At 36.1% G+C, this 14,787-nt stretch overlaps 1 protein-coding gene across 1 annotated transcript; it reads right to left on the reverse strand.

Moving 5' to 3' along the window:
- Window positions 1-3,692: 3,692 nt before the first annotated feature.
- On the reverse strand, window positions 3,693-13,992 carry LOC109217561 (bifunctional riboflavin kinase/FMN phosphatase). Its single transcript, XM_019381817.1, has 11 exons — window positions 13,786-13,992; window positions 12,272-12,359; window positions 11,456-11,642; window positions 6,018-6,148; window positions 5,824-5,893; window positions 5,664-5,729; window positions 5,066-5,220; window positions 4,893-4,988; window positions 4,460-4,611; window positions 4,300-4,383; window positions 3,693-4,215 (listed from the first exon to the last, which is right to left on the reverse strand). The coding sequence occupies exons 2-11, from the start codon at window positions 12,345-12,347 to the stop codon at window positions 4,075-4,077; spliced, it is 1,158 nt and encodes a 385-aa protein (XP_019237362.1). The 5' UTR covers window positions 12,348-12,359; window positions 13,786-13,992; the 3' UTR covers window positions 3,693-4,074.
- Window positions 13,993-14,787: the final 795 nt, after the last annotated feature.

Below are 14,787 nucleotides of genomic sequence, written 5' to 3' on the forward strand. Positions count from 1 at the left end.
CATCCCGGAACTGGACAAACTTTATACCAAAATGTTCTTCATCATCTCACGAGTCCGTACATATAAAGAACTCGAAAATCGGAGTTCGTTTGACCCCTCAAATCATCCCTAGAAGGTCTCATAATCTCAAGCCCTAACTCCACCTTTTTCTACTGATTTTCATGAATTAAACACTGATATTTTGTTCCTTAATCACAAATAATCGAGTTTTAGGGTCCAAAATCCTAACCTCAATGAAGAACAATGATTTCCTCTCTTCAAAATCGCCCAAAGCTCCAAAATTCAAGTTAAAAAGTGAAGAAACCCTCTGAAAATCGCGAAGGAGGAATTATTATAATCTGACAAGACATTTCCGCACCTGCGATCCCATAAGCGCACCTGCGCTTCCGCTTCCTCGGAAAAATACCCGCTTTTGCGAATTTCATTACTCCTTCAGATTTCGCATCTGCGACCCAAGTACCGCACCTGCGGTCCCGCAGATGCGGTCAAAGTCTTCGCTTCTGCGGCCAGCACCGCTTTTGCGGTCTCCTTTACGCACCTGCGGTCACCAATCCGCAGGTGCGGAAACAACAGAGGCAGCAAATTTTCTGCTGCAAAACTCCAAGTCCAACTTCCCGATAACTATCCGAAACCATCCCGAGGCCCCCGAGACCTCAACCAAAAGCACAAACAATTCCCGTAACCTTATTCGAACTAGTACCGATCTTCAAAACACCTCAAACAACATAAAAATCACCAAAACTCATCGAATTCAAGCCTAAGGTTCTAAATTCTTCCGCATTCCACTTTTGATCAAAAACCCAACCAAATCACGTCCAAATGACCTGAAATTTTGCACGCACATCCCAAATGACATAACGAAGCAACTTCCGGAATTTCATTCCGACCCCTATATCAAAATCTCACATATCAACCGGAAAACGCCAAAAACTCACTTTCGCCAATTCAAGCCTAATTCTACACCGGACATCACAAAAATATTCCGGACACACTTCTAAGTCCCAAATCACCTACCGAAGCTATCCGAGCCATAAAATCCGCATTCTGAGGTCGTTTTACCAATAAGTCAAAACTTGGTCAAACCTTTCAATTTCAAGCTTCAAACTGAGAACTGTTCTTTCAAATTCATTCCGATTATCCTGAAAATCAAAACCAACGATTTACAGAAGTCATAATACATTATACGGGGCAAGTCATGCCCGTGAACTGGCGAGCAAAGTGCAAAAGTTTAAAACGACCGGTCGGGTCGTTACAATAACATAATAGTTTTCTAACAACGTGACATATAATCCATAACGAAATATTCATATTTCATAAATCCGTAGCAATTATACCATAAATAATATTACTCTAACTTAATTGCCAGGTGAAAACAAGAGCAAAAAAATTAAAAATAAGGTTAACTATCTTTAAAAAAAGAAAAGGGATGATAAAGAAACAAGGAGTTGGGAAGATAAATAATAACACTTGTACACTTGAAAACAGCCAATAATATGCAGCTAATTGGAGATTAAAGTAATTAGAATTGGAGTTAAAATCAAATTAGGAGGGAAAAAAAAGGCAAAACCTATTCTTTTTTATGATGTTGGAGTTGGCAAAAAAAAAAAGGGGAAACAAAGTGAGTTATAGGTTAGAGATTTGGAGTTAAAACGAAAAAAAGAAGGTAAAGGTTAACATAGAAGTGCGGTGTAATAAGTAAGGGCATAATTGGAAAGAAAAATAGGAAACAATTTTAGCTAGTCAATCAAAACAAATATTATTTTGGGATAACAATACAATATGATATAATAGGTAACAACCATCCAAACAAGTTGTAAAGTTATGAGTAGAGTTATGCTCGATTTCGATTCATACTGAAAAATTGGTGAATAGTTGATAGCAGATGGGATCAGCGCTAGCGAGCTAGCGCAACAACTTAGTGTTTTGTTTTCTTTGCTGCTTTTTTTTACAAAAGGTCCGCAGGAAAGCGGTTGCTAAGGCTTGTAGCTTGTAGCTTGCTTCTGTCCTTAGTCAATTTTGAACTGAAGCTGTTCTGACTGCCGTATCCTTTTTGAACCGAATAACTTTCTCTGTCATCTCTGGTATGTCTCTTTTTGAGAGAAGATTTTTAGTACTTTATATGATGGGTGTTCAATCAATATTTTTGTATATTAGTACTAATTTCCAACATAAAAATATACAGCTTCGGTAAACACAATAGGCAGGGACGTATGTACTATGTAGCATTAAGGTGACTGTTCAATTGGACCCATAATTTTCGATGCGGAACATAACTTTATATGTAATAGTTTACTAAAATTGTAACAGATAGTAGATATGAACTCATAACTTTAAAAATATAACGGGTTCAATAATAAAAATTATAAAGGTTGAACTCAAAGAGTTTAAATCTTGGATCCGCCTTTGACAATAAGTGCTTGACCACCCATAAGCTTCATTGTAGATCCGCCACTGAAAGTGGTCTAACGCGCATCTCTATTATCTTTTTACTAGTAGTTCCAATTTTTAGCTGCTAAATCTCTGACTATTTTACTAGCACGTGCTTCCTCTCATCAATACAATTTTGTTCGTCACGATTTAGACGTATAAAATTTTTTGTCTCTGTTATGTCTACTAAAAATTTAGACACTGTCTTGCATAATTTTGACTCACCGTATTGACCGTCATCCAATTAAGTGCTTTGCAAGAGTTATAGAAGAAATAGAGTCCTTCGTTGTATATTCTGTAAGAACAAGTTTATTTGGGATATTCCAGAAATCTTAAGCACTTTCTTTTTTGGAAAATATTGTGAAGTATTCTCTTGAATTTTTTCCCCAAAATATGCTTGCTCTCTTTTGTCATCTTAGCAAATTTATTTTTCTCTGTCCGTGGAGATAGGTTTGATTAATCAAACATATTATTCAATTACTTTCTTTTTTTTAAAAAAAAACCTTGTTTGTCAAATTTCGCACTATCAAATTTCTGATCATAGTGAGTTAATGAGATTTCCCTTAAGAGAGTCTCAATTGCATTATTTCTAGTACCAAAGTCTACTTTGGTAACTTGTTTAGTTGTTTACTATCTTTCTTCAGCCATGTCTCAAGAGATAGTATTCCATATTAGATTTATTCCCCTATGCCCTAAATAAAAGATAAGATATTTGAGATCTAGCTTTAATAATGTACATTCCATATTAGATTGTTCCCCTAAATAAAAGAAATGACGTAGATATTACGTTATAAGTGACAAAAAGAAAAAGAAAAACATTTTATTTACTAGTGAATGCTCCAGCTGCTCATCAAAGTCACCAAGTAATTGCATCAAAGTGAACTTTTGAGCTTCTTCACTAAAATGCTAATAGAATACTAGCAATGCTCCATATTACTACTTGTCGTAACAAACTGCATTCATTCCAAAATATTTGTCAATAAATGGTAATTTAAACAAACCTCTGATGATTAAGACAAGGAAATGCCTTTCTTAAGAGGTGTTTAAAAATACCAAAAATAATATGGGCCGAATAGTCAGTAGCCTCATGCTATGAAGGCTTTGACTGAAATGAAAGATCACAAGGAAATGTCATTTGATTCATAAAAGGAAGCAATCTAATATCTGCACCAGCTTGCATGCTTACAAATTATTAACAAGTTATATCAACTAACCAAGAATACTTCCCAACAGTTTTACCTGTGTCTAAAAGGAAAGAATGCAAATGCCTCAATGTGAAGTCCACTCATTTCTTCAAAATGCAAAATCACAACCACAAGTACTTCTGTCATAAGCAGAAATCAAGAAAATTACACAAGTCTATTTTGTGAACCTAATGGACACTTAGATGACACCAGAACTTGAACTTCTAAGTCCAAGGATACAGCACTTCAACCCTTAAGCGACAATGCTTAACCCACTTTATAAACACTACTAATATTATTCTGAATAGTTATCAAGTCAATTATTACATTTTTTCTTTTTGTGTATATATAGAATTCCATGCAATTGACGGAAATTCTTCTGCTATAATTCTGACTGCACCAGGAAACAGGGCAGATGCAATCCCAATCAGAAACAACAATGAATTCCGACAATCTTCAATGATCAACTGTCCTGATGCAAAGAGATTTTAAGGTATGGATCGTCCTTGTACTTCAAGTATTGAGGAAGTTCGAGAGCTCTTTCTGCAATCTTCCTGTCCTCGTGAATCTTAGCTATCAAGGCTTCAAGTGATGAAAAGTTGGCCTGTAATATTGCAAATAGTTGGTAATATGAGCAAGTGCTTTCAGAAAGAAAAAAAGAAAAATAAGAGTAACTAGGCCACAATACCTCTGGCCGTATATAGCCCACAACAACTAGGTGCAATTCCTCACCATAAAAGTCTTCATTGAAGTCATTAAGCAACCATGGCTCCTAAAAAGTAAAGTTGTCTTCAGCAAACCAAAAAAAATCAAGAATAAGCAAGAAGCATATGTCACGACACACTTACTATAGCTTTCTCTGTGTTATTAAAATATGGATTCCAACCAATGCTCATGACCATCTTGTAAACACCACGAGCTGATAATCCTGCCCATCCAAAATATACACCCGCAGGATGTTCTGAAAGAATGGCTGAATAACCTTCTGGGGATAAATTAGCTGAAAAAATATTTGATACCATAAGAATAGAAAAAAACATCAAACTGTTAGGCCATACAAGGCAAGAAAATAATCTTTCAAGCCCCTCTAACAATTGTAGATGTTCGAATGCAAATAACACATTAACATAAAATCAGAATCTCTGATATGATAGGTTCACAAGAAACTAAAATTCCAATAACAAACTTATGAGAAATTCTAACAGCCACTTCAAGCGAATACAGATACTGAGTCAAGCATTTATATTAGCCATTCAGCAGAAGGAATAATGACGAGTATACCTGTGGGGATCCCAAGAACCTTTGAGCCACGCCCAAATCCCTTTATGACAGGACCACCTATATACCAAGGTTCTAAGGGCAAAGTACCTTCTATTCCTGCATATGCTTCCAGTCAACAATTGAAAGAGAAATCAAGTACACTCCATACAAGTAAAGCAGTCATAAAGACTTACTATCTTGAAATGCAGGTAATCCCCACTTTTCTAGTTGCAAATCTAGAAGAGAAGTGATCACTTCATCAGCGGAAGTATAAAGATGAGACTGCTTTGCAAGAGATGGTACAGCAACAACTGCCATTCCAGCAGCCTTACCAGCAGTAACACCTGGTCTAACATAGGTATCTGGTCGAGTTAACTTTCACCAAGTTATGAGATAAACAATCTACATCCAATTCAAAACTAATATGGACTTCAGAGAGTAAAGGGCCACATTTCAGCCTAGAAAATGCAAAAGTGATGACAAGGAATTTTAAAACCTCATTATCCATGAAATAAAAATTAAATCTAATAACTATAGAAATTATAAATTATGATGTCAGAAGTTAGTAGCTAACGTTATTCAGTCCTATGCTTATATCCATCTTAACATGTGCAAATTTGAGCTGAGTATGATAAACTCAAACAAACCCCTCAATGTCTTCTAAGGAGAAAAACCACCCCTCTGATACCCTTCTTTTTCTTCCTTCTTTTGACCAGTAGTTAGATTTTCTAACGTGCTCCTATGCTTCTGATAGGATATATAGCGACATAATCTTTGAAGATAAAAACTCACATTGAATCTTCAATGACAAGAAAGCTGGATGGATCCATGTTGAGTCTTTTAGCTGCTTCAAGAAATCTTCCAGAAGAAGATATACAAGAGTTAATTCCACATCCATAATACCAGATTATGAAATGATGAGGACAAAGATAAACAATTCATCCCGTTTTACATTTCCGGAGATGGCTTTCCAGCTTTCACTTCGTCTCCTCCAACAATGGCTGAGAATGATTCTTTCCATCCTGAAAATAATAAAGAATATCCCAATCAAAGCACCAAGCATAAATTCTATCTTACATGCTGGACTGGCACAAAATACCTTCACAAGGAAAGAAATACCTCTCTAACTAGATTTTAAAACCCTACCCTGATGATGAAAAATTTTGATCTCTATGTTAGACCGAGAAGAATTTGAAGCCAATGCCATGGGTACACCATGACCCCTCAAATGGTTAATCAACCGATTGGCCCCTGGAAGAGCTTTGATATTGCGCCACCTATATCAAAATGATTAACAAAGTTCTATAAGAACTTTGGACTGGAAAGTATCTGCAGAATACAAAAGATATACAAGTTCCAGAACTATATAGCAGAAGCTCTCGCAAGCAATCAGAGAATGAAAATCAAAGTTTTACTAGCTCAAAGAAAAGAATTCTAAAGGTAGCACCAATCCAACATTGCTTTCACTCTCAGCAAGAGCCAAGAAAACCATGTTCCTCAAACTAACAAGACCATACAAGAGTTGATCACCCTTATTCCTCCTACCCCCCCCCCCCCCAAAACCCCCCAAACAAAAGAACAAAAGAAAAGGGAAAAACTTCACTCCATTTAAATTAAAAACCAACAAGTTTAATATTACAATATACAAGAAACACATATGATCGACGAACAAACAAAACATAGTCATTTCTTTTTCTTTTTTAAATAGTTAATGTAGCTTCATTCTTTCATTCCTCTTTTTTTTCCTTTATTTCTTTTGGTGATCTTCTTTGCTAATCAATAAATAAATATATATATCACCAAAAGCAAAAAAGATAAAAGAAAGAAACATGTATATTTGCATTTTCTAAATTAGAGATCAAAGCTTGGTTCCCCAATAGCAATTCTCCGCAATTTAATTACCACTTGTACCTACTTAATTTTCAATAAGGGGTTTGAACAAAACGAACACCCCAAAACTCTGTTCTCTAGTTCTCTCTTCTCTACTAACTACTCAGTACTCCCTCCGTTCACTTTTACTTGGCATGTATACTAAAAATAGATTTTCATTTTTACTTGTCACTTTACACATATCAAGAGAAGACAAAAAAAAATTCCTGTTATACCCACAATATTTATTACTCATTTCAAACCATTTTCTCAAATCCAATAAAATATGCATCAATTAATATGGGTATCATGATAAATTATGCACTTCATTTATTATTTCTTAAGGGGCGTGAAAAGTCAAAACGTGCCAAGTAAAATTGAACGGAGGGAGTAATTTGCAATCTATCATCCATGCTCCAACTATAAAACAGCATACTGTTTTACTTTGTAACATTATCCTTAACATCCATTAATAGGATTTAAGGAAAACAGTCTGCCATACTTTTTAGATGCTCCTAGTTGTATTCCGAACAAAAAGGGGTCAATTCTAGTTACTCCTCCTTCTCTCTAACTATCTCTCTCTATAAGAATTATGTCTAAAGTAGATCTGGTCGGACAACATCACAATGACCTGCCGCCGGCCCCAATATCTGACCCTACAACCTATGTAGCTACTGATATTTCGACCTCATTGCCACCTACGAGCACCACCGAAAAGGACACATTAAAAGATAGCCACCAAACAAACACCGCAAATTCTGATAACCCAAATCATAGTACCAACAACTCAAACAAAAACCAAACCAACACTGCTATCTCACACACCATTTCACCAAAACCAAAAATTTCAGCCAACTTTGATAAACCAGGGAGGAGGAATAAGGAGCAGTCTGCAGCAAACATACAAGAAAAAGGAAACACAGAAGAAGTCACTAATCCACCTCCAATACCAACTACAAAAGGGACAGTTATTGATGACAAAACTACTCAGATTGGGGCTAATAGGTGGACTCAAGGAGCATCTAACCCATCTTTTGCTGCAGCTGTCCAAGCAGAGCTACCATCTATGACTGAATGTGTCGAGTCAGTAGAGATAAGATATGGTACCCATCTAGGTAAGCCGGCAGTGTTTTTCAGTGCTGAAGATTACTTCGTGAACCTAGCAAAAGAATGTAGACTCACCCTAATTGGAAAATTTTATAAGGGAAAGCCTCCAATGGAGGATATTAGGAAGGCTTTTATTAGACAATATCATCTGAAAGGGTCGGTAAAGATTGCTTATTTTGATTTTCAGCATGTCTATATTGATTTTTCTAATGAAGTTGATTATGGTCACATTCAAAGCAAGAAGTTTGAGGACATTGATGGGACCCCTATGAAGATTATGTTGTGGACACCTGACTTTAAACCTGAAGTAGAGACCAATTGTGCCGATATGGATTCTTATTCATCAGTTGCCTTGACACTTGTTCAAATGGGGAATTCTGTCTAGAATGGTTCAATCTGTGGGGGTTGCCATTGCTCCTGATCAAGCCACATATTCAAAATCCAGAGGTAATGTTGAAAAAATAAAAGTGGAGATTGATTTGCTTAAGGCTTAAGCCAAAATTAGATCAGATATGGCTAGGTTTCAACAGGATGGACGGAGGTGAGGATGGAGTATGGCTTGATATAGAGTAATAGGGTGTGCCTTCTTATTGTCTATATTGCAAAATGCAAGGTCATGTGGAAAGTCAATGTCGAAATAAAATCAGGGATGAGAGGACAAAACAAAACAGGGAGGAAAGACTCAAAATGGACAAAATTAATCAACATGATATTCCCTCAACCAGTGAATAGGTCCAAAATAAAGAGGAGGAATTCAAGACTGTGACACGAAAAAAGAGCTACAACAAATAAGATCGTGCCAAAACTGAGCCGACAAGCAGGAGCAGATCAGATGAATGGTCAAATAAAGGAAAGGAGTGTACAGAACAACAAAAAAAGTAGTGGCATTGTCATCAGAGAACCTACTATGATGACACAAAAAGAAGTGATGAAAGAAATACTGGGGAAAGGGAAGGCAATTGAAAGAGGAAACACAAAAGCAATGCATGATGAATTAGTGGATCTTGGTAAACATGATAAAAATAGAATGATAAAAAAAAGAAGCAGAAGAAGAAAAAGAGAAACATGGGTAAAAGTCACAAAAACAACAACAAAGTGAGTGAAGAAGGCAATCAACAACAACAGGTGGAACAACAAAAAGAATCACAAACAAATGGCAATGGGGTACTTGTGAGCGCAAGGAGACAACTGGGAAAGGATATCAAAGTAATAAGAGGCAGCAGGTGGAAGCTTTACAATCAAGCCCGAATGTTATGCATCAACTAGAAAAAGAACAAAAGGGAAACAAAGCAGCAACCACATCATTGACCCAGGAGAGGTACAAAAGGAATTGAAGAAGCTAATATATGGTACTAATCTTGAAAAGGATATGAACCAGGATCAAGAACAGTCATCTGATGGTGCATCAGACTCCACGGATGAGGAGAATGAAAATTCTGAAGATAATGACTACGAAGATGAAGATAGTTCAGAAGAAAATGAAGAGTATGCAAGCGTTGATAGTGAGGAGGAGAATAGTGATACTATTGCTGACAAGTTGGTGGAAGTCATTGTTGGACAAGAACCAATCCTAACAGCTATGTCTAATATTATCAACTCAGGTCATCTGTCGCCGAGGGGAAGATCTAATATAGGGGGAGGGGGTTGGGGGAGTAGAGCACCACCAAGAGGAAGAGGGGGAAGATTTTTCTCACAAAGGCCTGAAAAGGCTACAAAGAACAAAATCCTCTCTGATAAGTGATTATGTTTAAGTCTCTATTTTGGAATATCAGGAGCATCAAAACCAATGGTGCTCTTGAGAGACTCTGACAAATGATTAGATCAAACAAGCTTCCTTTTATTGCTTTAGCTGAACCTTTCTATAAAGCTAATAAATTGGACAAATACAGAAGATCTTTGGGATACCACAATGCTTATGCAAATAGCAACAACCAAATCTGGTTATTTTGGGAAGAAGATCTTGATTGTGTGGTTATAGACGAAGATGAGCAGCAGATAACATGCATCATTAAACAAAATGGGATCACTTTATTAATTTCATCTGTTTATGCTAAATGTGAGGAGGACCTTAGAGAAGAATTATGGGATAAGCTTAGAAACTTATGTGATAATTTAAATTGCCCTGGTTTATTGCAGGAGATTTTAATTGTATCACTGACCCCGCTGAGAAGAAGGGAGGCACACCCCACAGAATGTCCAAGAGCCTCTCTTTTATTCAATGTATACGGATTGTGAATTGGTGGATGCAGGTTACTCTGGATCAAATTTTACCTGGTGTAATGGCTGGTGTCCTAAAAGAAGAATTTGGCCAAATATAGATAGGGTTCTAGTTAATAATGATTGCTTAAATCTTTTTGATGTTACAACAGTCACCCACCTAGTGAGAACAGGATCTGATCACTCACCTCTATTGACTCATGTCCGATCAAAACAGTCTGAACCTATTAAATATTTTAAGTTTCTGAATTTTTGGACTAAGGAAACTGGATTTATGGATGTGGTGAAGTAGGCTTGGAGAGAAGAGGTTCATGGATCTCCTTTGTGGAAGTTCCATTTGAAGTTGAAAAACACTTGCAAACCATTATCAGCTTGGTCAAAGAACACAGTTGGTAACATTTTGATAATGTTAAGGTATTGGAAGGAAGAGTTGCAGAACTTGAAGAACTGTCCATTTTAGATAACTCGGCTACTAACAGGGCCAAGCTGAACCAAGTGAATGCAGAGCTAATTAGAGCTATTAAAAATGAGGAGGAATATTGGAGACAAAAATCAGGAATTAAATGGTTTGTTGAAGGTGAAACCAATTCGAGATTCTTCCACTCTGGTTAATGGGAAGAGGAGGAGATTAACTTTAAAGAAATAAAGAAATAGGATGGCAATTGGATTGAAGGAGATGACGACATTGCTCATTGTTTCTTGTTACTTTGATTAACGACAAATTGAAACCACCTTGGGAAATAGGGGTAATTTTGGAGCAGATTCAAGAGATATCACATGATGAATGCTTTACTTTTGTTCACATATACAGAGAAGTTAATATGGTGGCTGACCTGTTGGCAGATTTGGGAGAGAGCTTGAAGGATCAGGTGGTTTTCAACAGTCTGACAAACTGTCCACACCATGTTAGAGCTGCTGTATTGTTGGATAAAGAAGGCATACCAAATTTTAGATTCAAGCCAAAAAGGAATCAGTTTGTTGTTAATGATGTTTCCAATGGATAAAACAAACCTTTGTATATTCCTGGCATCAGTAGGATATCATCTTTTTGTGGAATATTTTGTAGTCAAAATATAATGGAGAGGATCTCCCAAACTAGGCATATTAGATTTGAGCAACAGACCTTAACGATGATGCATATCATTCTTCATTATGTACTGGGGGCTAAAGGGTACATCCTCCTCCATTTTTTACTGCTTTTCGATTATATACGGGTAGGGGTTTATGCCTAAAACCCCCCATCGCCATAATGGATGCTTTGAATTTTAAAAAAAAAAAAGGAAAAGAGTCTGCCTATTAATATTTTAGTGTGAATAATCCTCCAATTGTCTATTCAATTTCAGTTTGTGGCAATCGATAAATAGAAAGGAAATGAAACTATTTTTTCTTACTGGTCAGAGAGCATTGGGTAAAATTGTGAAAGAAATTCATCTGTTGATAATGGGAGCCCATAATCTTCGACAACTGCAGCTGCAGCTTCTGTAGGGGTTTTCCCGACTATTTTAGGAGCTTCTCTCCCATCCCATTGCTTTCCATACTTAACTAAGAAAGCCTTTAAAATCTCACTCACAACACCATCTGTCAACACAAAGAGGTCAAATTAAAACTGGAAAACCGGAGGCTAATAAGAAACGCAAATGCACACAGGGAAGACATTTGCAATATAAAGTTTGAAACTATGCAGCAGTTAACTCTACAACAGCAAGGTATTTCTGTCGCACAAGAGGGACTTCACAATTATATATCATCATCTTTGAGAGCCAGAGTGCATCTCAAATTCTGCATAGAAGTTCCAAATAGCTGCTGGCACACTAAGCATAAAGGGATCTCATATTAAGCATATTCTCAAACAAGATAATTTGATAAAAGAACTTCAAAACAATAACAAACTTTTACTACACTCTACAGTTAGAGTAAAGATTACAACAGTCAAAAGATAGTGAAATAGTGAATATTTTTTTCCAAAATTTCAAAGTTTCCGCTCATTTCATATAGCTATTGGACAATGTAAAAATTGGAAGGAAATGAAAGGAACTCTGGCTTATGATTTAGAATGAGTAGAAGTTCATAGTTATCAAGAACAAGTACCATGAATGATCTAGGAGAATGGCCAAGAATATAATTTTAGAAGTGTAAAGTCAATATTCTCAAAAAAAAATACGATTCTAAAAAAAAGTGTAAAGTCAAACAAGACTAGCACTACCAACCTGTATTAAGAAGTGTACCATCCAAATCAAGGATGACACCAGAAACCAGCTTCTTCAAAGTTCTTTCAACAGACATGGAGAGCAATATCTACCACGCAGAAACAGAAACATATGTTCACATTATGTGAATATGAGATATACTGGCACGCTAATAAAGCTAAATATATGAAGTCAAATGTAGACATAAATCAATTTACAAACATCAGTGTATCATGATTGCATCAAAAGTAACACTACTATTACTTGGAATTCATTTTAAGCTTCCTTGTCACCATCAAAACTATATAAGTGCATATGGGTACGAGGCATAGAAGTATTCAATAATAGGAGAACATATATACTAACTTTCCATTCCACATGCGTAAAGAATCATGTCAAAGTAATAAACATAGCTACATGTGTAGCCTATGAACTCATTCTGATACCATATTGCTCATCCCCAACTAGAGATGTCAAAGGGGCAGGTCGAATAAAATTTGGACTAGTTAAAACGGATTTAGTGAAACAAAGTTAAGATCCAATGCACCGAAAGTTTGCTCGGTCAATAGTGGTAGGTTAATTTGGACCAAATAAAAGGGCATAACCCAACCCAACCAACCGCAGAAGTCTTAGGTACACTAAGCTGAGATTCATAGAATTTCAATGTAACAACCTCCGGTTTGGCCCAACAGAGTTCAGCTTGCTAACAAAAATTACTCCTTAAAAGAGTTAAAATGGAAAGGAGCAAATAAACTATAAATCTAACATAAGGTTATCAACTTTTGCCAAGACATATTCACAAACAACTTGGCCTTCTGTATGACTAAGAATAGAGAAAATTGTATTCATAAGATTGAAGCTGCTCCCTCAAATTAAGAAACTCTTATTAATGAAAGTTCAGGTCATAGCTAATTTTGAGTATCACCGGAAACGAGTTGTGTCGTGTGTGATTAATCTACCAGGTAAGAAATTAAATCGAAAATTTTAAACATCAATAAAGTATCAAATTCACCTATCTATGCAACTGTAGTCAGCCTTCTTCTTTACCAAACAATCTACACAACAAAAGTTTCCAGCTTTTTTCAACAACCTCGAGCCATGCCAAGGAGCTTTTTTTTTTTTTAAAGTAATAATTTATTGATGTTGTGGAAAATTGTTCTGATACAAATATACAGTTCTGCACTCAATAGCTAGCAGAAACCGCATGGGTTCAACCAAAGTTCACTAAAAACAAAGATTTAACAATTGCCCTTATCTCAGCCACATCCCAATTAAAGCTCGTAATCTAAACTTGTGAAATTAGATCCTTGATGTGAAAAATAATTATAATTCCAGAAGACGAAAAGAAGGGGGAAGAGAGCAAGTATGAATTAAGAGAGAAGTTTCATAGAAACAAATCGTCAAATATTTGGTATAAGCATCGATAATTAGGAAAAGCAAAATTTTGATACCAACTTACTTTGCTAGGTTAATATTTTCAAAAGAAAGAAAAAACTTACTCAAGTAAAATCAAGATTTTACTCAAAGAAACTTACAATATCAGTTGAAGTAGAGCCTCAATCCAGTAGCCGCCGGCGATTTGGACTGCCGGTCGCCGGATTTGAGCTCGAGCAGAAGCGGAAAAGGGTTAATTGAAAAAAGGGTTTTGTTTATCAGCTAAAGGGTTTAGGCGTCAGTTTGGAGAGGAGAGGAGGCGTTGGTTTTGTTTTTTAGTTTGGAAAAGGATAAAAGTTAAGACTTCAGGTTAACTATTGTGTACAAGTATTAAAGAATTCAAAAAAATAAAATAAAAAACAACTTGACTAAAATAATTTATTTTTTTTTTTAAAAGAGCAGGAGGCAGGTTTCGAGTAACTGAAGTGCTTGAGCAAGCTACAAAACCAAGGCGTCTGCCTTGCTTTTGGTTACTGAGGGGGCCAGATAAATTATTTGAGGGGTCCCCAGTGTGTATATAAATATATATAAAATATATTTACAATTTCCCGAGGCTTACGGTTCCGGTAAGCCCCTAACCCTAAGGTAGGCCCGCCTCTGTCGATAAATGTAAAAGAGAGAGACGCAAATGAGGAGTAAAAGAAGAACCTGAGAATTGAGTCTAAGCTTAGACAAGGCCGTTTAGAAGAATTCAATGTAATTAAATTAACTTATAAATGAATGTCTTATTTGCCAATTAAGTTAAGTGATTTTTTATTTTTTTTTTGGTATTAGAGTGGCGCATGCCTTCCTATTTAGTGAAATTCAATGTCAGAGTGGTGCATGACAATAAGTGGAGTTTGGACACGTCACACGTTTACATTACAATATCAGACGTGTCAAATTTGACACCTTCAGTAAAATCCCAGCCATTCAAAAACTGCACATTTTAATTTGCACCCCAACAGTACATTTAAAAATAAGAAAACTATATTTTCCGAAAAGCATACGAAGAAATTGTATCACCATCAATGAAATGCGATAAGTAAAATTTCTACTCGCCGAATATTGCTATAATCCAAAGATAAAGCACTGGAGAAATAGAGACTGAGAAAACGAATTTT

The sequence above is a fragment of the Nicotiana attenuata genome, unplaced genomic scaffold, assembly GCF_001879085.1.
Source record: "Nicotiana attenuata strain UT unplaced genomic scaffold, NIATTr2, whole genome shotgun sequence".
Taxonomy (NCBI): Eukaryota; Viridiplantae; Streptophyta; class Magnoliopsida; order Solanales; family Solanaceae; genus Nicotiana; species Nicotiana attenuata.